Source organism: Peromyscus californicus, unplaced genomic scaffold, assembly GCF_007827085.1.
Source record: "Peromyscus californicus insignis strain IS unplaced genomic scaffold, ASM782708v3 Scaffold_7__1_contigs__length_154581171, whole genome shotgun sequence".
Classification (NCBI taxonomy): domain Eukaryota; kingdom Metazoa; phylum Chordata; class Mammalia; order Rodentia; family Cricetidae; genus Peromyscus; species Peromyscus californicus.
In genome coordinates this window covers 142,421,878-142,447,310 of record NW_026294595.1, presented here as the reverse complement: position 1 = coordinate 142,447,310, position 25,433 = coordinate 142,421,878, and the positions used below count along the sequence as shown (strand labels likewise).

The window sequence follows — 25,433 nt, the reverse complement described above, 5'->3', positions numbered from 1 at the left end:
AAGCTGCCCAGGTCACAGTATTTTCAGAGAAACTGTGGAACACCTGTGGGTCATACAACATGCATGTTCAGAGAGGCATGAGGACATATCAGGAGACCAAGCTGCAGATGGAGTTGTCACCCACATGTCTTGGTGATGTACAGAGGCCACAGGATCTCCTCAGCCCACAAGTTTGTGATGTTCTCACCCACCTATAGCCACCTATGACTCTGGCTCCCTACTGCAGAAGGCTGGGCCTGTAGCAGGGGTCCCAGGAGACTAGTTCAAGTGTGTAAAACATGCAGGTTGAATGTGTCTTTAATTAAGACTCTCAGAAGTAAAAAGAAGCAAACCGCAACAGTAATACAAGAACCAGGGTTCAAATCCCAGTGCTGCTGTTGCATTGCTGTGCGGCTCTGGGTGTGTCACTCACCCTCTCTGTGATAAAAGCTCACCCTCTCTGTGATAAAAGCGGCTGCATTAATCTCAGTGTTTGACAGGAGAGCTGGCAGACCAACAGGCAAGACAGTGAACAGAGCAGACCGGAGCTCCCCATGCACAGAGCTGATGCTCGGGCAGGGAGAGGGTCAACAGGGGACCTGTGAAGAAGGAGACCTGTGTTTTGTCAGATGCTAATGGAAAGGGCTAAGAAGCAAATGAAGGCAGGAGACTGTGGTACAAAGAGGAGAGGGTGGTGGGAGGTGACCCTGTGGTCCCTTGGGCAGTGTCCCTGCTGGAGAGAATACCAGTATCAGCCCACCTGGGATAGCTCAAGGGGATCAGGGAGTAGGGGGTCAGGGAGGGGAGCGGTGATGGGGCTTTGCAGGCCCCGATGGGACAAGAAAAAGAGACTGGTTTTTAATTTGCTTTTGCCATACTGGGGACAACACCCAAGGCCTTGTAGAGGGTAGGCAAGTGTTCTATTAGTGAGCCATGCCCCCAGCCTGTTTCTTTTATTTATTTATTTATTTTAAATGTTATTTGTTTTTATTTTATGCATTGATGTTTTGCCTGCTTGTATATTATTTATCTACCTGTTTTATTAATTTTATTTATTTTTATTTTTTGTGCTTTGGTGTTTTGCCTGCATGTATGTTATTTATTTGTTTATTTTTTAAAATTTTACTTATTTTCATTTTATTTGCATTGGTGTTTTGCCTGCATGTATGTCTGTATGAAGGTGTCAGATACCCTGGAACTGGAGTTACAGATAGTTGTGAGCTACCATATGGGTGCTGGGAATTGAACCCAGGTCCTATGGAAGAGCAGCCAATGCTCTTAACCGCTGAGTCATCTCTCCAGCTCTCTATCGATGTATTTATTTATTTTTAAGACAAGGTCTCACTGTGTAGCCTGGTTGGCAAAGAACTTGCTACGTATTCCAGACTGCCCTCACAGTCAGAGAGGTCCACCTGCCTATGCCACATATCAGGATTAAAGGTGTATACTACCCCAAGGCGGCGGTGGCAGCGGCGGCGGCGGCGGCGGCGGCGGCGGCGGCGGCACACACCTTTAATCCTAGCACTCGGGCAGAAGCAGGTGGATCTCTGAGTTTGAGGCCATCCTGGTCTACAGAATGAGCTCCAGGACAGCCAGGGCTACACAGAGAAACCCTGTCTCGAAAAACAAAAACAAACAAATAAACATAAAAAGTTGAGAGAATATAAATAAAATTCTTCATGATATGTGAACTGTGGACAGGAAGGCACCAGGAAGGCTGTAGTATCTTGGATCAGTAGATCAGTAGAGAGCCTCACGTCTCCTCTCTCTCTCTCTCTCTCTCTCGCTCTCGCTCTCGCTCTCGCTCTCGCTCTCGCTCTCACTCTCTCTCTATTTTATGGGTATGAATACTTTTGCAGGCGCATACCATGTACATGTTTAGTGCCTACAGAATTCAGGAAAGAGCATTGAATCCCCTGGAACTATAGTTACACATAGTTGTGAGCAGCCTTGAAGGTGCTGGGAATTGAACTCAGGTCCTCTGCAAGAGCAGCCAGTGCTCTTAACTGCTGAGCCATCCCTCCAGCACTGAGTTTTTTGGTTTTTATTGAGGACATAAATTCTTACCACATTTGTGGAATTGACCATTGGGAAGCCAGAGAAGAGAGGTCGCCCTAGACCCCTGCCTGCCGGGATCCACACATCTCAGTTAGGGGACACCTCTGAGCAGCTGCCAGGCCACTAATAGGGCCCAGATGTGCCCAGAGGTGGCCTTGGCTCCAGACCTGCCTGCTGGGACACTCACCCGGGGGTGGCTTTACAGCCAGTTTATTTCCTGGAATGATTTTAAAGAAAATCCCAAGGGAAGAACTAATGGCCCAGCCTGATCCTGCCGCCCTGGCCAGCATCTCCCCAGGCCTGGCTCTTGCGCTTCAGCCCAGAGAGAAGCTTGTTCTTGGGCAGGAAGCCAGCTGACCAGAGCAGTAGGACGGCTGTGTTGGAAGGGCTCCATTTTGGGACCACTGTAGCAAGTGGGTTCTTTGTTTTGTTTTGTTTTGGAGACAAAAGCCCAGGTTGGCTTCCAAGTCAGTTGCCACAAATGACCTTGAACTTCTGAGCTTCCTTCCTTCTCCTAAGAGTGCTGGGATCACCTGCAGGAACCACCAGTGTCTGAAGTGCTGGGACCAAGCCCAGAGCCTTATTCCTGCTACTCCAGCACCATCCCGACTGAGGCACATCTCAGCCCTACCACAGCAGCTGCTGATGGGTCAGCACAGAGCCCCAGTGCAAGCTGGGACTGGTGACGCAGGCTGAGCAGAAGCAGGGTGTCTCCAAAGTCTCCCGAGTCCTTCCAAGATGCAAAGATGCAGGCCGAGTGGATACAACTCTGCATGGACACGTGGCAGCAGCTCCTTGACCAGGTGGCCAAGGGACACCAGGGATGAGACCATGGCATTATAGCACTTACAGCACCGCAAACTGAGTCTGAAACATCTGCCTCTGTGTCCTGCTGGGAGGGCCCAGCCCAGCCCCAGCTGTGAGGAAATGCCAAGACCACTCAGAAGGACAGGCCACAGAACTCCTGCTTCTGGCTTTATCTCTTTGAGACAGGCTACTTTGCAGCCCTGGCTGGTCTGGAATTTTGTCTTAGTTTAGTTTCTATCTAAACACCATAACCAAAAGCAACTTGGGGAGGAAAGGGTTGATTCTGGCTTATGGCAGCACTCAGGTCACACTCCGTCACTGAGGGAAGGCAGGGCAGGAGCTGGGGCAGGGGTGCTGCTTCCCGGCTTGCTCCTCATGACTTGCTCAACTAGCTTTCTTTTTTCTTTTCTTTTTTCTGTCTTTTGTTTTTTTTCCGAGACAGGGTCTCTCTGTGTAGCTTTGCGCCTTTCCTGGATCTTGCTCTGTAGCCCAGGCTGGCCTCGAACTCACAGAGATCCGCCTGGCTCTGCCTCCCCAGTGCTGGGATTAAAGGTGTGCGCCACCGCTGTCTGGCTCAACCTGCTTTTGTCTCCCACCCAGGACCACCAGCCCAGGGGCAGCACTGGACCCTCCCACATCAATCATCAAACAAGAAAATGCCCAGCACCGCTTGACCACAGGCACATGTTATGGGCCATTTTCTCAATTGAGGTTCCCTCTTCCCAAATGACTCTAGCTTTTGTCAAGTTGACATGAAACTAGCCAGCACAAACTTGCTTTGTACATCAGGCTTGTCTTGAACTCACAGAGATCCGCCTGCCTCTGTCCCCCAAGACCTGGGATTAAAGGTATGGGCCACCACACTTGGGTTTTTGTTTTGTTTTTCTTTTTGAGACAAGTCTTACTATGTAGCTCAGGCAGATCTTGAACTTGTGGCCTTAACCTTAAACTTCTTGCCTAAACCTTCAGTGCTGGTATGAGCCTTTGGGCCTAGGTGGCCTGGTACTTAAAAAAAAAATGGTGCAGGACGGTGGTGGCGTACACCTTTAATCCCATCACTCAGGAGGCAGAAGCAGGTGGATCTCTGTGAGTTTGAGTCCAGCCTGGGCTACAGAGTGTGAGTGCGATCCAGGACAGGCACCAAAACTATACAGAGAAACCCTGTCTTGAAAAAAAAAAAAGCAACATTATGGGCTGGGACTGTGGTGGAGCACATGCCCAGCGTATGTGAGGGCCTTAAATGCCAGCACCACAGAAAACCACAGTGCTTATAATCCCTTCATTCAAAAGGCAAAGGCAGAAGAGGCCTGCTACAAGTTTGAGGCTAACCTACATAGTGATATCGTCTCTTCAAACAAGGGGGCGGGGCTGAGAATACACCATTAGTAGAATGCTTCTTTTTCTTTTTTTTTTTTTTTGGTTTTTCGAGACAGGGTTTCTCTGTGAAGCTTTGCGCCTTTCCTGGAACTCACTCTGTAGACCAGGCTGGCCTCAAACTCACAGAGATCCACCTGCCTCTGCCTCCCCAGTGCTGGGATTAAAAAGGCGTGCACCACCACTGCCCAGCTTCAAAAAACTTTTTTAAGTAAACAAATCAGTAAAATAAAATAAATGCTGGGTGTGATGGCATACACCTTTAATCCCAGCACTCAGGAGGTGGAGGCAGAGGGATCTTTGAGTTTGAGGCCAGCCTGGTCTACATAGTCTGTTCCAGGGCTATCTGGAGCTACATAGACCCTGTCTCAAAAATAAAACAAAAAACAAAGAACAAGCAAACAAACAAAAAAATTAAAAAAAAAAAAAGAAAAGAAAAAAACCCAAAACTTCTCACCTCTCCTTGGCCAGTTTCATGGCCTGCACCCTCTTAGGGACACCCTTTTCTCTTCACATTGTCAAAAACTGCACATTTCTGTGAATAATCCTCTGCTGTCCCCACCCCTGTTCTTCCTCCAGAGGGCCGTCTGTCCACTCAGCTCCAGGCCGCTGGAACTCCTTCGGGGTCAGCTCTGACCTCTCTCCCACACACTAGGGTCCATGACCAGCCCTGAGTAAGCGAACAAGGCCCCAGGCTGGGTGGGCACCAAGCCAGTCCAAATCCCCAAGGCTATCATAGCCCCGGTCCAGGCCATGTGTCACCTGCTATCCTCACCTCCACCTTTGTCCCTTCTCCTGGCTCCTCTTGCCTCCCAAACTCTAATCTCTGCTCTCCCATGCAGCCTCGGAACCTGGTTCCCAGCTGCCGTCTCAAAGCCCGACGCTGCTTTCTGGGCCCAGGTTCCTCAGAGGCCCTTGCTTCCCCTTCCCCTGGCTTCCTAGGGCCACCAGCCACAAGTTCTTGCTCAGGGACAGCTCCTTCCAGCCCTGCAGCCTCCTTCTCTCCCCCCCCCCCACCGTGCTCCCCTCCCCACCTCGCAGGACTCCATCACTCTTCCTCCACCTTCCCATCTTCCTCCTCCCTCTCTGTGGAATGTCAACCCTCCTGAGGGCTTCGGATGCCTTGGTGGGAACCCCGCCTGCTGCTCTCCGGCTCTCCAGCCTCATTCCACCCTGGCACCACTGCAGGAAAGCAGGGTGTTTAATCGCTTGTTTGTTTTGTCTCCCCCACTAGAACAGAAGTTCCTGAGTGCAGCGACTGTTCCCAGGGCCAGGCACACCCCGGCCCACAGGACCCACTGAATGAGTGAAGGAATGTCTCGTTAACAGTCTCTCCTGAGACAGGCACTGTTGCCTCCGATTTCTAGAGCCAGAAACTGGGGCTGAGAGCAGAGGGAATCTGGCTTGCTTCTGGCAGCGAGAGGTGAGAGTCAGGGCCAGGAGCCAGGCCTACCTGACTCCCAGCACGCTCTGAGCCAGGCTGACCAAGGCGCAGGACCTGGGGCCAGGCCCTCAGCGCTGAGTCTGGTCCTAGAGGCCCATCCCATCCCTGAAGGCCCCGGTGAAGTCACTTTCTGATCAACCTACTGTGGAGAAACCTACTGGGGACACAGGAGGCCTTGAGCCAGCTGGTGCCCAGCCCCCAGCACCCACCTCACCAGCCTCCCTTCAGGGAGGCCTGCCACAATTTGGCAATTGTTAGAGAACCTTTTTTTTTTTTTCCTTTTGGGAGGAAAGCTGTAAGTCATTAGGCTGCTCCCGCCTGCGGGTCACCATTTCCTGTTTAGAAGACTCATCTCTCCTTTGGAGCTGGAAGCTCCCCACCCCCAGCCAGGCTGGAGCTGGGCTGTGCTGACTCTCCACAGGCCGACGCCTGCTGCCTGCTCCCCGCTCCCCACAGGAAACTGGCACCTTCGGCCCCCTTTGTGCTCAGAAAGGGACACTCATTTTTTCTCGGCCCCAGGAGGCCCTCAGAGTTGAGGTCACCAGCACCAACTAGCCTGAGGTGAATTGCCCCAGCTCTGGTCCTCTGAGCAGGAAGCTGAGTGACCCCTACCCTTTGGCCTGGCTTCTCACCCTCCTGGCTCCAGCCAGCCCATTTCCTTGCATCAAAGGCCATTTGGTACCCAGCAGCCAGACAGAGGTGTGGGCCTGCCTGACAGGGAGGCCCTTGGGAACAGGAAAGGCATCCTCCTTCAGCTGGGAGGGGCAGCTAGTCCCGCCCCAACGACCTGCTCTAGTGGAGCCCCAGCACAGGGCCAGGCTGTAGATAAGGCCGAGAAGCAGCTTCCTATGCTAGAGAACCTCAAGAGTGTGGGGAAGCTTGTACAGTACCCGGATTGGACAGACACCCAGGCCAAGCACTCCAGTTGGAACTCCAAAGCACAGGACTTAAGACCCCTGCCTCTCTCTCCCTAAGTCCCTTTAATGTGTCCCCTTCACCACCAGTTTTTAGTATATAAATTAACCACTTTATTGAATATCAATAAACTGTACATATTAACTATACAAAATGCTGCTTACAATATAAATACCTTTAAAATGTAAACATCTTCCTCCCAGGACCACCTGTTGGGCCCCAAAATAGTTCTGGGAGACACATTGGCCAGGCTGAAGCCCCCCACTTGGCCCCTAACAAGTGACGGCCATTACTCATGGTCCCTTCTTCGTTAAACTGCTGTGAAACAGGTGTCACCAGGACAAATGGAGGTGGGGCACCTGGACATGTGTCCAGCAACCACCCTGCTGGGGCATGGATGTAGCTGGGGGAGGGGGAGACTATTGCATAGTCTGCTGTACCTCAGCAAGTTGGCCTGAAGGGTCCTTGGGGGAGGTAGGGAAGTAGGGGTCCCCTGAGTGGGGTTCAAGCTTCCCAGCCAGTGGGTTGGCTTTAGTCCTATGGCTCGAAGCAGCTGTGTCCAGAGGCTATACCTCATGAATACTGAGGGGTGGCTCTGGGAGGGAACCACGGCGCTCTGCCTTCCATCTGTCATCTGGAGAAAAGGCCAAGAAAGCCAAGCAGAAACCAGGGCCAGACATGGCCTCCACAGGTCCCGGGATGAAGGCTGGACGGATGACGTCCAGGAGGGAGGCTTGGCAGTGAGGGCCGGCTCCAGGGAACCAGGGAGATGTCAGAAAGGATGGAGAGAGAAGGGGGTCAGCGTGGGCCTCCGGAGCAGCCAGACTCTTGGTGTTTGTGAAGTAAGGACATTCGGGAGAAAGTGCGGGCGCACGCCTGACACTGGTACTTCTTCACGTCTGAGTGGGTCTGAAGGTGGGCACGCAGGTTGGAGCGGTCAGCGAAGGCACGGTTGCAATGGGAGCAGGAGAAGGGCTTCTCACCTGGGGAGAGATGCGATGGGTGAGGAGAAGGCCCGGACAGAGCAGCCTGGATGCACCACGGAAGGCCAAGTACAGCCAGGCCTGCGCTGGGTGAGGGTCATGGGCTTCCTGTAGGCAGCCCTGACCACCAGCCTTCTGTTGTCTCCACACTCCCTCCCAGGGTAGGGTAAACTCAGACACATGCTGCCAGGCACTGACCACTTCTCACTATGTGATCCTTCTGCAGTCCTACCCTTCAGACACAGAGAAACCGAGGCACAGAAGTTAAGCAGCAGGCTCCAGTCACCCACCAGGCCTCCACAGCCCTCGGTTTTAGCCACTGCCGTAGGCAGGGGGAGCTGTGGTTGGTGTTCCTATTATCAGCCTTGAAGTCAATCCTTGATTTACTTTGTCTAGGACAAAGCTTGAGGAGGCAGCCTGGAGAGGCCTCCCCACCCCCACCCAGAGCCAGGGAGGCCTCTCCTCTGCGTCCTGCCAGCAGCCCAGAGCTTTGCAATCCCAAATCTTGGCTGTTTCCCCATAGGACCAATGGGGAACCTCTCCTCAGCCTACTTTAAGGCCCAGCCCAGGGGCTGACATCCCACCGCACCAGCCAAGGCTGTAGTTTAGGCTAAGAGTACAGTGTTTAATAGATGCTTGTAGATAGCTGGATGGTTGTGGCGCACGCCTTTAATCCCAGCCCTCACAGAGGCAGGTGGATCTCTGTAAGTTCGAGGTCAGCCTGGTCTACAGAGTGAGCTCCAGGACAGGCACAAAAACTACACAGAGAAACCCTGTCTCGAAGGAAAAAAAAGAAAAAGAAAAACCAACCCCCCAAAAGCTTGTAGAATTAACAAATGTGCTTTTAAAAAACTTTAAATAAGAAAGGACCTGCACATGGCGGTCCACACTTATGATCTCAGCAATGGAGACAGAAAGAAGAGGGTCTCTGGTTTGAACCCAGACTAGCTGGGCAACACAAATACCAACAACAGAACCCAAGTACCTGTGGCACTCCTACTATGTGCCAAGCACGATGCTATCATGTGGACCGGCCTCTTCAAACAAAGCAAGGCAGCCTTCCCTCCAGGCCTGCTAGCCCACAGGCGGTGCCCTTTGGTTAAATCTAGTGCTGGAATTCGAGGGAGGGCTGATGAATGCCTCCTCCTCCTTGGTGTGCTGGGCTTCTGGATGGGGGAAATCTCAGCAGGGTTCCTGTGGGATCCACCCACTCAGCAGGTATTCACTGAGCCGGGGGCACATACCCACAGAAGCCTGTGGCTACTGGGGAAGGAAGCCCAGTGTGAGGCTCCCAGCAAGGACCCCCCTCCACTTACTCCTTGGTAACTCAGTGCTGCCGATGCAGAGATCTGGAGGTTCCTACAAGTTAGGGGCGGTGACCCCTCCCCAAGGACTAACCTGTCAGTTTAGCAGGGAACGGGTGAGCTGGGGTAAATCTTAACAAAGGGGGAACAGACAACACAGAATGAGATGGAGTTTGGGGGGGGGGGTCCTGAGGAAATGTGCAGGAGTGTAGATCCCCCACTCCTCACAGATCTCCGACCCCCAGACGCCTTTATGGTGTTCCTGGCAAGTGTGAAATCGGCACCAGGCCGGCTGGGACAAAGGCCACTGAGGGGGGCACTGTACATGCGATACCCCCTGGATTAGAGGGGCCCGCCATGCAGTGAGCCGGCAGCTGCGGCCAGAACAGGTGCTGGGCACCACTGCCCCATGCACCTGCTCTAACCCTGCAGGCCCCCACCCCCTGGGCCACCATTAAGACACACAATGGGACTCCCAGGGACAGGGTGGTACATTTCAACAAGGGTTTTGTCTGAGCCATGCCTTCACATCAAAACAAAGTCCCTAGGACCCCTGAGGGCTTCAGCTCTCCCCAAAGCACAGTCCCTTGGCTTAGCCACGGTGCAGGATAAAGGCCAGGCTGTTGGGACTTTACAGTTAAATCTGAGGCAGTGGGTGCCTGGAGGAGGAGAAATGGGTAGCCTCATTCATGCAGTGAGGACCTCAGTGAGACCTGCAAATGGCACCCCACCTCTCAGCTTTGCTATTCCAATGCTGGCCACAACAGGAAATGCACAGCTCCAACGAGCCAGCTCACACCCCAAAGCTTGATAGCTGTGGCCAGTGAAACTTCATCTCCAACACTCTTTCCAAAGACTTACCCCTACACGGGAATCCCCACTATCACGGACAGGCTAATGCCGTTCCCTCACGTCTAGAAGCTTTCCACACGTTCTGAGGCTCAAAGACTAGCAAAGTCACTTGAGTTCAGCGTGGCACCTGCACCCAGTACTTCACCCTACACAAAAATCCCACCAAGTGTTTGTTCTTGGGCATTTCAGACATGGGGAGACCGAGGATGGTCTCAGCCTTCAAGACCAAGTGGAGAAATCTAACACTAGTCTGTCTGTCTGGGTTGAGAGTGGGGAGCCGGAGGGCACCCCCTTACTCCCCGCCCTAACAGCAAGGAGCAGGATGCAGGAGAACCAGCGTCTTACTTTGCCATCTGCCTGGCTGCACCAGAAGCAAGTGTGAGTCCACCAGTCAGAGGCCAAGCACCCAGGGCGGCAGGGAGATGAGAGGCAGCTGTGGGAACACTCACCAGTGTGGGTGCGGACGTGGCCCTGCAGCAGCCAGGGCCTGGAGAAGGCCTTTCCGCAGGTCGCGCAGACGCACGGCAGCGTGTGGCTTCGGATGTGCATCTTGAGGGCGCCCAGGCTGAGGTACTCCTTGCTGCAGTACTTGCAATTGAAGGCCTTCCGGGACTGGGGGTCCTTGGCCACCGAGAGCCTGGCTAGCTGCTTGGGCAGCTGACCCAAGCCAGAGAAGGCGATGAAGGCCTCGGCCTCCAGGGATGAGGCCGAAGTGGAGGAGAAGGACGACGGCGCCGGCGAGGGCGGGCTGGGCGGCTGCGAGCTTTTGCCGCTGTCTTCATCGGACAGCGAGGTCAGCTCGGCCGCCCTGGGGCTCTCCCGCGGCGGGAGGGTGGCCCAAGCAACCGGCTGCACTTGGGGCACCAGGAGCGAGTCCCAGATGAGGGTGGGCAGCGAGGCGGCGGGGTTAAGGACCTCGGGCGGAGGGATGGCGGCCAGCAGGTGAGCCTGGTCGTAGGGTTGCTGGAAGGTGAACTCTGCGGGCAGAGAAGAGAGAGCAGAGGGTCAACGGGGCCGGTTCTCGGGGCGCCAGGTGGAGGGGCTCCCGGAGGCTCCCCGCCCGCCCGCCCGCCCGCCCCTCCCCCACCCGGACTCCGGACTCCGCAGGACTGTCTTCCCTCGGGTCTACAGTTTTCGGAGCCTCCCCGCCCTGGGTCGCAGACCCCGCCCTCGGTGGACCCCAACTGCCAAGATCCGGAGCTCCCGGTCCACCTGTCGCGCCCGCAGAGCCCGGCTCGCCCCCTGCGCGCCCTCGGGAGCCCCCCGAGGCGCCCGCGTCCCGCACCCCGCCACGCACCCACACACGCGTCCTGCAACTCGCTATAGTTGGGCTTCCGGCGGGGGTCGGACGGCTTCCTGACCAGGAAGGAGCGCGGCATGGTGGCCGGGGCGACCTAGGTAGCCGGGGGGTCACCGGGTCACGCAAGGTCGAGAGGCAAGTCCGCTCGCGAGGCCCGGCCGCGGCACTGCGCTCCCCCCTCGGTGCGGCAAACTCTTTTAAGTAGGCGGGCCGGGGGCGGGGCCGCGGCCCCGGCCACGCCCCTTTGTCAAGGCTGCGCCAATGGCGGGCGGCGGCGCGGCCCGAGACCGCGACAGGAGCAGGTGCGCCGGGGCTGGAGGGGCCCGCGCCGCGTGGCGCTGAGGTTCGGCTTGGGCTCCTCCCGGGCCGGACCGCGCGGCGTCCGAGCGCCTCGGGCGCCCCCTGGTGGCCGCGCCTGGCCTCCGCCGAGAGCGGCGCCCCGACCCCCGGGGCGGCTGACCTTTGCGCCCCGAAAATGCGTGGATCCGCTCCCTTTCGCACGTGCTTCGGGAGCGCCCACGCTGAACCAGGCTGAGTTCTGGAGCTGCATCTGTACAACCCCGAACGAAACACTCCGAGCCCTTACCGAAGAAGGATGGCTTCCCGTCCGTGGGGGAGACAGACGGGGTGAACAGGCGATTCTAATGCAAAGGGAGGTGTGCTTTGATGCGGAGAGAGGCGGGGAGAGACAGCTGTGACTGTCCATGGACGGTCACCTGAAGGGGGGGGGCGGGTCTCTGACTTCCCAGGGGAAGTGAAAAAACACAGAGGGGAAAGGCCCGAGGTAAGAGTAACTGCTGCCTGCCCAGCTTTTGAGAGCGGCTCCCAGGCGTGGGGGTGGTGTGGGCAGGCCCCGAGGGGTCGGATTTGCTGGCCTCGGGTCCTCGGAGGAGTTTGGACTTTGCCTTTAGGGCACCGGGGAGCCACCGAAGGACTTGCAGCTGAGGAGGGACCTATTTGGAGTTGCATTGTGAAACACCGCTGAGGGCAGGTGCGAGGCAGGCAGACGTAGCCAAGCCCAGAGCTGAGGCTCCCGGCTTCCCGAGAATCGTGTTGGAAGGATCACAGGAAGGAAGGGTCCAGCCCAGCACCAGGGTGGCCCCGGAAATCAAGCCCACACCCCACAGTATGAGGTGTCACACACCTGTAAAGTGGAGGGGCTGGGGAAACCTCTGGGGCGTCTCCAGACACTGGAGGCAACAACAGTGACTGCATCCGTTCTCCTAGCGCTGGTGAGAGGGCGAACGAACAGACAGCAGGAGCGATCATGCCGGACACTTTGCCCTCCGGGTTCATGTGGTTCATCCACGCAGCTCCCCTTGAGTCCAGAGGGAGAAGACTGAGCCCCTCACCCCGAACCCTTCCTTGCTTGTCTGAACTGACCGCTCAGCTGACCGGATCTTGACCTTTCCCCCTCCCTATGCACAATGGCCAAGGCTTTCCCACCACAGGACCTTGCCGCCTGCCCTCAGCCCTCCGGTCCTGTTCTCTTCCCGATCTACACCTGGCTAGGCCTCCTTTGATCCTTTGTTCCCCCCACCCCCCCCACCCCCGCCCCCGCCCCCAGCCTCCTTAGTAAGGTGGGAAAAGAGAAAAAACAACGAAGCCTGAAGCCCGAAGGGAAGGCCAGTTCACACCCTCACACCTGCCAAGTAAAACCTGGTCAAGTGTTGATGGATGCTGGCATGCCACTTAGAAAAGGTGTGACTCAGCCCAACAGGTGACAGGTGACCCCCCCCCCCCCACTCCCAGGAAGCCTTCTTCCTAGGCCGACTGCCACCCTTTTCCTCAAGAGTGTCTGAAAACACCTAAGCCCTGCCCGCCTTCACCTGCAGACACATCCTGATTTAATCGTCTAGGGCGGGGTTTTGGCATCCGCTTTTAAGATGACAGAACTGCTGGATGCCTCTAAAGAATTACCAAAGCTAAGAATACATGGCCAGTCTCAAACCCACCAAACAAGACGAAAGGACAACCTGACACCTGCTCTCTCGCTCTCTGTCTCTCTCTCTGTCTCTGTCTGTGTCTCTGTCTGTGTCTGTCTGTCTGTCTGTCTCTCTCTCTCTCTCTCTCTCTCTCTCTCTCTCTCTCTCTCTCTCTCTCTGGTTTCTCGAGACAGGGTTTCTCTTTGTAACCTTGGCTGTTGCGGACCTCGCTCTGTAGCCCAGGCTGGCCTCACACTCAGAGATCCACCTGCCTCTGCCTCCCCAGTGCTGGGATTAAAGGCGTGCGCCACCACCGTCGATCAACTGAGGCAGGATTAATAACACCAGCTGACCTGACAGCAGCATGAACTAACGACATCCAGACTGGGGACACATCTGTACTTGTGGGAGGCAGAGGCAGGAAGCTCAGGGGTTTAAGGCTAACTCTGGCTGAATAGTGACAGCCTGTCAGGAAAAGGAAGGACGGAAGGAAGGTTAAAGTATGAACAGGTCCATGCAACAACAGAATGATTCTCAAGCCGAGTGATGAGCAAAAGCCAGACACAGGTGTGCAGTTAGTGAGCGGGATTTACAGATGGTCAAAAGTAGGCAAGCTGAGTGGTGTAGAATTCAGGGACACACCCACTCACACAGTGAAAGTTAGGAAAATGTCCGCTGCAGAATCTTTTTTTAAAATTTGTTTATTGTTGTTGTCCTTTTTTTTTTTGAGAAATAGTTATCACTATGTAGTCCTGGCTGCCCTGTAACTCACTCTGTAGACCAGGCTGGCCTCAGACTCAGAGATCCACCTGCCTCTGCCTCCCCAGTGCTGGGATTAAAGGTGTGTGTCACCACTACCTGGCTATATTTTTATTTTTTATTTATGTGTATGTGCCTGTATGAATAAATACCACATGTGCAGATGCCCTCAGAGGCCAGATTCCCCTGGCATTTGAGTGACAGGTGGTTGTGAGCCACTGTGTGGGTACTGGGAACCAAACCCAGGTCCTTTGTAAGAAAGAGCCAGTGCTCTTAGCTGCTGAGCCATCGCTTCAGCCTTTTTTTTCCTTCCCTATTTATTTTTGTTTTTTTCGAGATAGGGTTTCTTTGTATAGCCTTGATTGTCATGGAACTCCTGTCTGTGTAGACCAGGCTGGTTTTTTAGTTTTTTTGAGACAGGGTTTGTCTGTGTAGTTTTGGTGCCTGTCCTGGATCTCGCTCTGTAGACCAGACTGGCCTCGAACTCACAAAGATCCGCCTGGCTCTGCCTCCTGAGTGCTGGGATTAAAGGCGTGCGCCACCACCGCCCGGCAACTTCGTTTGTTTTTAAGACAAGGTCTCACAAGCAGGCTAGTCTAATGCTGGCTGTCCTCCTGCGTCAGCCTCCTGGGTACAGGGATTGCAAGAGACTCTTGATTCTCCTACAAGCTCCCCCAAGGCTCCCCCGCCGGCTCCGCCCCTTGCCTGGGGCGCAGTCTTGCTGCGCCCTCTGCTGGCCAAAGTGCCTCCCTGCGTCTCCCCTTCCTAGGAGAGCAACCTGGGACCACTTAATGTAACTAGGGAAGGCGGGAGAGGAGGATAAATTTGAATATATGTTGCATTTTTTTCAGGTGTTCCTCCACTAAACCCGTGATTTACAACCAACCAAAGCCTCCCCCCCCCCCGCTCTAGACCTCTAGAGGTGACCTTTGTAATAGACAAGGGGATGGTTACACACACACAGGTGTTTATATTAACTCAGCCCCCTTCTGTCACCACAGATGGCCACCTCGATGCTAGACAGTGCCCCGCTATAAAAATGCTCCATTTTTGTCGTTTTGAAAGAGGCGCTAACATAGGCCAGGCCGGCCTTGAACTTACTGTGTAGCCTAGGCTGGCTCCCACCACCTGACCCTCTTGTGTGCTGGGATTGAAGTATGTGCCTGCCATCACAGTGGGCTCGTTTTTTTTGCTCACTGTTTGCTTTTATGCTGAGGATTAAACTTAAGCTCTCTGAAGAATGACCACATCACTGAACTATCCTTCCAGCCACCTTTAAGCTTCTGCTAAGTAGTCGTGCGTTCATGTGTGTGTGTGTGTGTGTGTGTGTGTGTGTGTGTGTGTGTGTGTGTGTGTGTGTGCGTGCGCGCGCGCCTCTGCATGCACGCCTCTGCGTGCACGTGGCGGTCAGAGGACACCTTTAGAGTCACTTCCTGTTTCCCCTTTTACGTGGGTTCTGAGAGTTTAACTCAGGTTTCCAGGTTTGCTCGATGCTTTTTTCCTTCTGAGCCACCTCACATTTTTACTTTGAAACAAGATCTGGGCTTGAACCTGTGATCCTCCTGCCTCTGCCTCCCAAGAATCTGGGATTACATAGAGCCAGAACCATGAGGCCCCACTCCTAACTTTTTAAAATTTTTATTTATTTATTTTTTGGGTTTTCGAGACAGGGTTTCTCTGTGTAGCCCTGGCTGTCCTGGAACTCGGTTTGTAGACCAGACTGGCCTCGAACTCACAGAGATCCACCTGCCTCTGCCTCCCAAGTGCCACTACCGCCTGGCCAACGCCAAACTTTTTATTCTGTGGGTTTTGCTGAGATTACACAGTTTAACAAGGGGACTCGGGTGGGAATTCAGATGACTTTTTTTTTTTTTTTTAATCCTGAGACAAGAGTTTCTCTGTGTAGTCCTGGCTGTCCTAGAACTCACTTTGTAGACCAGGCTGGCCTCAAATTCACTGAGATCCACCTGCCTCTGCCTCCCGAGTGCTGGGATTAAAGGTGTGCACCATCATGGAATGCCACTTTTTTTTCTGCTACAAATGATGGAGCAGTTTCAAGAGTGCCTCTGCCCACCCAGCCAGTGTTGTACTGCAGACAGAGCCACATGCTCCACAGAAACTTGATGGCTAAATGTCCTCCAGAAGGGTTAAACTGAACTCCCTTCAGTAGGGAGTGGAGGATTCCTTTGCAAAACTTGGCCCACACAGGCTAAACTTGGCCCACTCTGTACAGCCAGTTTTTGCTTCTTTTGGGGTTTGTCTGATTCAACCTGGGCATTTACATCCAGAGCCATTTTTTGTTTTGTTTTGATTCTTTGTGTCCTTCCCATCATGCATCTCGTTCCCATTCATTTTCCATCCCTGTGTATCTGCCCTCTGCCCTTGTAGATGCCCCCCCCCCATAAAATTTAAGAGAAAACAGAAAAAAAATCTCATCATGGAAGCTGTAGTGTGACACAGTGAGTCACACAGAAAACCCTTCTATCCATATATCTTTACTTGCACGTGTTTATTGCAAAGAGTCATTCGTCTAGTTGGAGGCCTCCGGTTTCTGTTACACTGTCGATGCTGGGCCCTCACTGGAACTCCTCTTGGAGATCCTGCTGTTGCCCTGTGTAGAGATCCTGCAGCTTTGGGCCTGCAGGACTGGTCCCTTCAGTTGCTCCAGCAGATCACAGAGGAGGTGGATGTTGGGGTGGGCCAGCCCCTAACCCTGGTTCTGGGTCTGGGTAGTTGCAGGGTTGGTCATCCTGCCAGCTCTCCCCTGTCTTCACCACTAGGGTGAGTTCTCCTGCACTGCCCAGGCTAGTTCACCCCTTGCAGAGATGAGCAAGGGGCGGGGCCCGTTCTCCTGCTTTCATGTCCTCAGGGTTGGATCTCCCACACCTACACCTCCAGGGCCAGCTCCACTGTGTGGCCCAGGTGTGGCTTAGTGCTGCAGCAGGTGAGGGGCTGGGCCTGCTCTCCCACTCTTATGACCTCAGGGCCAGCTCTTTAACCTGCCTCAGGCATTGATGGTGTGGGGGGGCATTTCTGTCCCATGCCGCCATATGACAGGTGAGTAATGGGGACAGCTCTTCTATGCTCACAGTATTGGTGCTGGCTCTCCCACAGCTCTGCCAACAGGATTGGCTCTATTGTGGTGCCCAGGTGAAGGGCAGGGCCAGCTCTCCCACCTGCCTCAAGCGTTGATGGGTGGGAGGGGGGCATTTCTCACCTGCCCATGCCACCCCATGACGATGAGTGATAGGGAGAAGCCCTCCCATGCCCAGAGCTGTTTCTGTTTCTTTGTGTTCTAAACTACTTTTCAAGTTCTTTCAGTCAGCAAGTTGATGACTTCTTTTTCTTCTTTTTTATAGACAGGGTCTTACTATTTAGCCCTGACTGGCCTGGAACTTGGTATGTAGATCAGGCTGGCTTAGAACTCAAGAGAGTTCAGCCTGCCTCTTCATTTTTTAAATTTTATTTTCCCAGAAGAACTGGGGATTAAAGCCAGTCACCTCTGACTTATATCCCCAACCCTTTTTCTTTATGCATGTGTGAGTGACAGTGTGAATGTCCCACATGCCACCTGTCCTTCCATATTTCCTGTGGCTCGGGCAGCGAGCACCTCCACCCACCTGTCTGTCTCCCAGGGGCCCTGGGAGAGTTCTCATCACTAGGTTTGCTCAGGCTGACCTTGACCATTGACCTACCTCAGCCTTCGGGAATCCTTGGGGTCTTGTCCTACCACCAGGCCTGACCAGGAACTTCTCGTTTCCCAGAGTGTTGCTGACTGGTTTTCACTGGCCTGTTGATTAGATGAAGGAACAGATGGGGTCAGAGCTGACTTTGACTGGAAGGACAGTGGGGACAAAGAGAGAAGCAAACCAGTGAGTCGCTGGTCATAGATAAAACTGTTTTGGAGGCGCGCCGGGCGGTGGTGGCGCACGCCTTTAATCCCAGCACTCGGGAGGCAGAGCCAGGCGGATCTCTGTGAGTTCGAGGCCAGCCTGGACTACCAAGTGAGTTCCAGGAAAGGCGCAAAGCTACACAGAGAAACCCTGTCTCGAAAAACCAAAAAAAAAAAAAAAAAAAAAAAAAAAAAAAAAAAAAAAACTGTTTTGGAGGCTGGCTTTTGGGTCAGGGGACTCAGACCAGCCTTCTCATTTCTGACAGTGGGAGCATCTGCTAGGACCAGGCTCTGTGGAGGAGGTGCATTCCCAGCTGGGTCCCTAAAGCATTCCAAACTGGCCCACAAGAAGACCAGTGAGCACCATGTACCCTTAGGCCCTATAGCTGGGCAGGAAGAAGTCCCAGACTGAATGGAGGTCGACTCATCAGCATAGGTGATAGCTGAACAATGGGCTCCTTTGCAAATGGAAGGAGAAATTGTAAGGCTGTTAGGGACCTAAAGGCTTTCCAGCAGAGACTGGACTCTGGTGAGGACGTTTCCAGGGAGGGAAAGCAGGTTGGAAGGGAAGACCTTTGCTACATTACATTTTACACGCCTTTCTGTTCTTAAGTTGTATTATTTATTTTTGTGGTACTCCAGGTTGAACCTGGAGTCTTCTCCATGCTGGGCAGGATGTCTGCCTCCCAGCTACAGCCTCAGTCACCTGGTTTGGGTGCTTCTGTGTAGCTTTGCGCCTTTCCTGGATCTCGTACTGTAGACCAGGCTGGCCTCGAACTCACCAAGATCCACCTGCCTCTGCCTCCTGAATGCTGGGATTAAAGGCATACGCCACCACCACCCGGCTCAAACTTTCTCTCTCTTTTTCAAGACAGGGTTTCTCTGTGTAGCCCTGGCTGTCCTGTAACTTGCTCTGTAGACCAGGCTGGACTCAACTTGGAGATCTGCCTGACTCTGCCTCCCGAGTGCTGGGATTAAAGGTGTGTGCCACCACTTCCTGGCACAAACTTTTTATTTTGTGTGTCTTTTAGGGTGCTGCAGAGATTGAATTCAGGTTTCTCCTTGCACCTGCTCAGGCATCCTATCTCACAAGGTCTCCCAGATGCTCACATGGGCCCTCTGGCTGCAGCCTGGCCTATAGAACCTCTCCTGGTGGCAGAGGGAAATCTCCTGGGATTGTCTTTCTCCCTACACAGGTGCTCAGCTTTCCTACCTCTAAATCTCCAAACATCTCTGAAGCACAGAGGGCAAGAGAAGGAATCCAAGCTGGGCGGTGGTGGCGCACTCCTTTAATCCCAGCACTCTGTGAGTTCGAGCCCAGCCTGGTCTACAGAGCAAGATCCAGGACAGGCACCAAAACTACACAGACAAACCCTGTCTTGAAAAACCAGAGAGAGAGAAAGAAAGAGAGAGAGAGAGAGAGAGAGAGAGAGAGAGAGAGAGAGAGAGAGAGAGAGAGAAAGAGAAAGAAGGAATGCAGGATGCTGGGGAAGCAAGGGTTTAAGTATTCCTTGCACAAAGTCCTGAGATCAGTCTTCAGAAATCTACCTCCCCCATAAGGTAATGATGGGGGAAAAGTATGAAATGTATTTGGGCCTAGGAGGTTGGGACCAGCCTGGGCAATATAGCCAGATCCCACCTGTCTGAAAGCAGGAGTGGGGGGAGTGGTGGAGAGATGAACAGAGTTGTGTTCCCAGCACCCATGTCTGGCATCATAACCATCTGTAACTCCAGCTCCAGGGAGTCTGGTCTGGGCTCTGTGGGCACCTGCACTCATGTGCACATGTCACACACACACATACACACATACATAATTTAAAAATGAAGCTGAACGTGGTGCAATCCCAGCACACAGGAGGCTGAGACAGGACTGCCAAAGTTCAAGGCTAGCCTGGGCTACATAGCAAAACCCTTCCTCAAAGAAAAACTCTAAAAGGGAGGGAGGGATGGAGGGAGGAAAGGAGATGGGGAAAATAATAGCCAGTGGCTGGCTTTCTTCCTTCCTTCCTTTCTTCCTTCCTTTCTTTTTTTCTGAGACAGGGTTTCTCTGTGAAGCAGTCCTGGCTGTCCTGGAACTCACTCTCTGTAGACCAGGCTGGCCTCGAACTCAGAGATCTGCCTGCCTCTGCCTCCCCAGTGCTGGCATTAAAGCACTGTGTGCGCCACTACCACTGGGCAGCATTCTTTTGAAAAAAATGTATCATTTCACAATTATGAAATTTTATCTCTCTCTATGAAATGCACATATAATCTGTATAATATATAAAAGTGTATCATTTCACAATTATGAAATTTTATCTATCTCTATATATATGAAATGTACATATAATCTGTATAATATATAAAAATGTATCATTTCACAATTATGAAATTTTATCTCTCTCTCTCTATGAAATGTCCATATAATCTGTATAATATATAAGTGTGTCATTTCACAATTATGAAATTTTATCTATCTCTCTCTATGAAATGCACATATAACCTGTATAATATATAAAAATGTATCATTTCACAATTATGAAATTTTATCTATCTCTCTATGAAATGCACATATAACCTGTATAATATATAAAAATGCACTTTGATCCCGCATTATCTCTCATCTCCTTCCTCTGGCGACTCTCATGGGAAGCCAATGATTTTCCAAGGTCGTAGTTAGCTCTTCCTTTTGGACTCAGTCCAAACCCTGCTCCTGCCACCAAACTTTGTCCCTAGAGTGGACCCTTGTCCTGTCCCTGCTCACCGGCCTTTGCTGGACCCACAGATCTCCCCAGTGAGCAAGCAGTTCAGAGATGCCAATGTCACCTCCGAGCCACAGACCTGGCTGAGGGGATGGGGTACTGTGATAAATCAGGCAAGCTTAGCTAAGGCATGGGTATCCTTTAGAAAAGCCTGCGGCTAAGGCAAGTCCTGTGATGAGAAAGCCCTGGGCCAGGAAAAGAGAATGTTCTGGAGGTTAAGGCTATGAGGCTGAGGGCAGCAGGCCCAGGAGCCCTGAGTTCTGAGACTGGGCTCCTCAGCTGAGGCTGACCTTGACTTCTGACCCAGCCTCCCCTGCGGAGTGCTGGGATCACAGTGTGTGTGCTCCCACACCCAGTTTATGCAGTTTGGAGGACGGAACCAGTTCCTGAGACCTGGTCTTAAAATGAATGTAAGGGCTGTGTGGCTGGGGGTGGAACAGCCCTCACCAAGAGGAACCCTGAGCTAACTTCATCCTTCCACTCCCTATCTTAGAGATAAATTGGCCAGATACAACACAGATGCACAGGTTGAATTCGAATTTTATATAGATAACAAGTTCTTAGCATAAGACTGCAGAGAAGACTTAGCTGAAAATCAGATTTAACTGGGACCTCCCACAATTTTGTTAAATCTTGGGACCTATTTAGAAACTGGTTCTAATAGGGTGCTGTGGCTTACACCTACAAACACAACTCTTTCAAGGTGGAGGCAGGTGTCCAGCCTGGGCTACAAAGTGAGTTCTAGGCTAGGCTACAGAGTTAAGATCTTGGGTGTGTGTGTGTGTGTGTGTGTGTGTGTGTGTGTGTGTGTGTGTGAGAGAGAGAGAGAGAGAGAGAGAGAGAGAGAGAGAGAGAGAGAATGAGAGAGAGAGAGAGAGAGAGAGAGAGAGAGAGAGAGAGAGAGAGATGAGAATCATGTTTACAAGTGGCACACACTTGTGGCCCCAGAACTTGGGAAGGTAGAGGCAGGAAGATCAGGGCCAGCCTGGGGTACATGAGACCCTCGAAGCAATCAGATGAACAGAAGAAAAAGAAATAGTTCTGGAACAGCAAGATGGTCATCCAGTAAAAGCATTAATCCGCACAAGCCTGATTACCTGATTTAATTCCTGGAACCCGGAATTTGTCAAGTTGTCCTGTGGCATCCACATGAGCCATGAGCATCTTCACTCATACTTTATCACCACACACATGCCCCCCACATACACATACATACACACACACACACACACACACACACACACACACACACACACACACAAGCTCACACATAAGCACATACATGCACACACACTATGACACTCGGGCCTATCAGCAGCCATGGCTGAGCCCCACCTTGCTCTCCAGGAAGAGGCACTCACGAAATTCTTTGCTCCTAAGAGTCTGGTCTCCAGCCGGGTGGTGGTGGCGCACGCCTTTAATCCCAGCACTTGGGAGGCAGAGGCAGGCGGATCTCTGTGAGTTCAAGGCCAGCCTGGGCTACAGAGTGAGTTCCAGGAAAGGTGCAAAGCTACACAGAGAAACCCTGTCTTGGAGAGAGTCTGGCCCCATCTACGTTTGTGTAGGATGTGTTCCTAAGTCTCTGAGTCACTTTCTGCTGGGATTCCTGTGGCCAGGCTTGGGGACCCCTCACCTGGAGTCTCCAGAAGAGATCCTCGTACCTCTCCTCTTTCCATCTCGTGCTCTTCTCTCTCCATCCCGGTCTTTCTGGTGCGCAGTCTCCCTCTCACTGCCCTTCTAGGCTAGTGGTTCTCAACATGTGGGTCACAACCTCACTGACAAACCTTTATCTTCAAAACTATATACATTCTGACTCATAACAGTAGCAAAATTACATTTTATTGAGGTTGGGGATTTAGCTCAGTGGTAGAGCACTTGCCTAGCAAGTGCAAGGCCCTGGGTTCGGTCCTCAGCTCCGACAAAAAAAAAAAAAAAAGTTTTATTATTTATTATGTATACAGTGTTTCTGTATGCCTGCAGGCCAGAAGAGGGCACCAGATCTCATTACAGATGGTTGTGAGCCACTATGTGGTTGCTGGGAGTTGAACTTGGGACCTCTGGAAGAATAGTCAGTGCTCTTAACCTCTGAGCCATCTCTCCAGGCCCCTGAAAATAATCTTATGGTGGGGGGAGGGTCAGCACAACATGAGGGACTGTATTAAAGGTTGCAGCGTTAGGAAGGTTGAGAACCACTATCCCAGGCTCTCGTCTCAGCCTTTCGTCTCAGCCTCTCTCCTGTTGATCCAGCAGTTCTGCAGACAGAAGAGCTGGCCACACAGGCAAACACACGGTGTTGTGGACTTGTTCCCCTCAGTGCCCACTACAGCAGTGTCAACTGGAAAGCTCACTGAAAAAAAGTATACTTGCCAGGCGGTGATGGTGCACACCTTTAATCCCAGAGGCAGGCAGAGTTCAAGGTCAGTCTGGTAAACAGAGTAAGTTCCAGGGCAGCCAGGGCCACTTACACACAGAGAAACCTTGTCTCCAAAAACCAAAACCAGCCGGGCGGTGGTGGCGCAGGCCTTTAATCCCAGCACTTGGGAGGCAGAGCCAGGCGGATCTCTGTGAGTTCGAGGCCAGCCTGGTCTACAGAGTGAGATCCAGGAAAGGCGCAAAGCTACACAGAGAAACCCTGTCTCGAAAAACCAAAAAAAAAAAAAAAAACCAAAACCAAACAACTTCCTCCTGTACCCTGAAGTGCCATGCAGCCCTTAAAGGTGAAGCTTCAGAGCTGGGTGTAGTGACACACCTGTGATCCCAGCAGCTGAAGACAGAAACCGGAGGATCCTGGGATATATGGAATTCTGAACACCTGTGACAAGACAGAACGAACAAAGGCTGGGGGTATAGCTCAGTTGGTAGAGGGCTTGCTTAGCATAACTGAAGCCCAGGTTTGAGGCCCAGCATGACACATGCAGGTCAAGCTGGCGCACACCTATAACGTCGTTACTCAGGGTTAAGGCATGGGAATCACAAGCTCAAGATCCTTCTCAGCTACTTAAGAGAGTTAGGGGGCTGGAGAGATGGCTCAGAGGTTAAGAGCACTTACTGTTCTTCCAGAGGTCCCGAGTTCAATTCCCAGCAACCACATGGTGGCTCACAACCATCTGTAATGAGATCTGGTGCCCTCTTCTGGCCTGCAGGGACACATGCTGTATACGTAATAAATAAATCTTTTTTTTTTTTTGGTTTTTGGAGACAGGGTTTCTCTGTGTAGCTTTGCGCCTTTCCTGGAACTCACTTGGCAGTCCAGGCTGGCCTCGAACTCACAGAGATCCGCCTGTCTCTGCCTCCCAAGTGCTGGGATTAAAGGCATGAGCCACCACCGCCCGGCATAAATAAATCTTTAAAAAAAAAAGAGTTAGATCAGCTCAGGATATACAAGATCTTGTCTAAAAAAATAACATTATTCTACTGAAAGGATCTTCCTAGCTGGGCGTGGAGGCACACACCTTTAATCCCAGCACTCTAGAGGCAGAGGCAAGGTGGATCCTAGTTCAAAGCCTTCCTAGTCAACATAGTGAGTTTCAGGACAGCCATAAGAGACTTTGCCTCAAAAAAAAAAAAAAAAAAAAAAAAAAAAAAGGAAAAAATAATACTATTTGGGGTGTGTGTGTGTAGACACACAAGACAAAGGTCTCATGTAGCCCAGACTGGCCTGTAACCTGCTATTTAGCTGCAGACATCCTTGGCCTCTAATCTTCCGGCCTTCCCTTGAGTGCAGAGGTCCCAGGGTGTGCCATGTTCTGCTTAGTTTCCTAATTCTTTGTGTGGATCACCCCAAGAGATTCTCACACATCTGGAAGTCACTTCAGGAGTCTCCTGTCAGATGGTAATGGAAGAACAAGGAGGGTCACACAGCTGGTGGAGGTGGAGGCTGGGAAGGGAGGCCTCCGGAGAGCGCCACCTCCTCTTGCTTCCCAAGTCCTTCACGCCCTGCCCCTGTGCTCCTGGCTGTGTAATGGGAACGCCGCGTTAGTGAAGTTAGGCAAGAGGTGCCAGGGACCACACCCGGCTTCAGTGCCCAAGAGGCCTGGGACACCACCACCCCTTTAGGCTTTTCTGCAGGCTGTACCTGGCTCTCCCCAGTACTGAACAGTTGCCACAGAGAAGTAACCAGAGGGAAAGTCCCCACATTCAACTCTAGGATTTGTTTTGTTTTTTGAGACAGAGTTTGTCTGTGTAGCCCTGGCTGTCTTAGAACTCACTCTGTAGACCAGGCTGGCCTCGAACTCACAGAGATCCGTCTGCCTCTGCCTCCTGAGTGCTGGGATTAAAGGCCTGTGCCAACACTTCCTGGCTAGAGATTGGGGCCATCTTAAAGATGCTGGAGACAGCTGCATGAGAGAAGATGTTTTGCCCAGGAGCTAAAGTTTGATCTGGGAATAATGGGGACCTGAGGTACAAGGGTTCAAGTTGATGTTCAGGTTAATTCCTGGGCAACTAAATAGCAGGACGCAAGACCAGGGCTGTGATGCAGTGGGAGGTGTCTTTAGCTTGAGGCTGGCTAGTTGGGCTGGGATGTGTAGCACTCAGGCAGGGAGTCGAGTGACTAGAGGCACACCAGAGTCAGGCTGGCCCTTTGTTAACTGCACAAGGCTCTAAACTCCAGGTCTTGCCTCTTCTGGATACTGTGACGTTCAGCTTCTAATTCCAGCACTGAGGAGCTGAGGTATGTGGACTGCTGAGAGGCTAGCCTAGATTTCAGGGCAAGAGTCTGTCTCAACACACTGAACAAATCCCAGAGCAGCAGTAATAAACATAACTGATTGCTCCCAAATCACCCTGGAGCTCAACTCCCACACCTCTGCTTACCTGGCCTTCAGTTCAGGGGCAACCATGGGGTCACTCCCCAGCTCTTGCCTTCACACTGCACCTTCCACACCCGCCTGGATGAGACTACTTCGGGTGCAACCACACACTTGTGACTACTTCAGTGGTTGCCTCTTGGTCTGCTCCATGTGTCCGAGGAGCCTCCCTTGCCTCTAAGCTGGACCATGTCGTCAGAACCCTCAATGCCTGGTCTCAGCCACGGACCCTCCAACCTACGTCCTACCCATGCTCACTCTCCTCCACTGACCAACCCCCCACCCCAACCTT

At 52.6% G+C, this 25,433-nt stretch overlaps 1 protein-coding gene across 2 annotated transcripts; it reads right to left on the bottom strand.

Moving 5' to 3' along the window:
• Positions 1–6,688: 6,688 nt before the first annotated feature.
• Snai1 (snail family transcriptional repressor 1) lies at positions 6,689–23,511 on the bottom strand. Of its 2 annotated transcripts, XM_052724875.1 has the most exons (5): positions 23,083–23,511; positions 17,396–17,490; positions 11,014–12,334; positions 10,166–10,693; positions 6,689–7,560 (listed from the first exon to the last, which is right to left on the bottom strand). In XM_052724875.1, the coding sequence occupies exons 3-5, from the start codon at positions 11,093–11,095 to the stop codon at positions 7,376–7,378; spliced, it is 795 nt and encodes a 264-aa protein (XP_052580835.1). In that variant the 5' UTR covers positions 11,096–12,334; positions 17,396–17,490; positions 23,083–23,511; the 3' UTR covers positions 6,689–7,375. The 2 variants fall into 2 exon arrangements, with proteins under 2 accessions (XP_052580835.1, XP_052580834.1); XM_052724874.1 differs by lacking the exon at positions 23,083–23,511 and having other exon boundaries at positions 17,396–17,762.
• Between the last annotated feature and the right edge of the window lie 1,922 nt (positions 23,512–25,433).

What these genes read in the sequence shown, in the direction of transcription:
- Snai1 (XM_052724875.1), bottom strand. Translation starts at nt 11,095, where the DNA reads ATGCCGCGCTCCTTCCTGGTCAGGAAGCCGTCCGACCCCCGCCGGAAG. An exon ending in GTTGCAGGACGCGTGTGTGG is followed by an intron (nt 10,694 to 11,013) that starts GTGCGTGGCGGG and finishes CTCTGCCCGCAG; the next exon opens with AGTTCACCTTCCAGCAACCC. An exon ending in CCACGTCCGCACCCACACTG is followed by an intron (nt 7,561 to 10,165) that starts GTGAGTGTTCCC and finishes ATCTCTCCCCAG; the next exon opens with GTGAGAAGCCCTTCTCCTGC.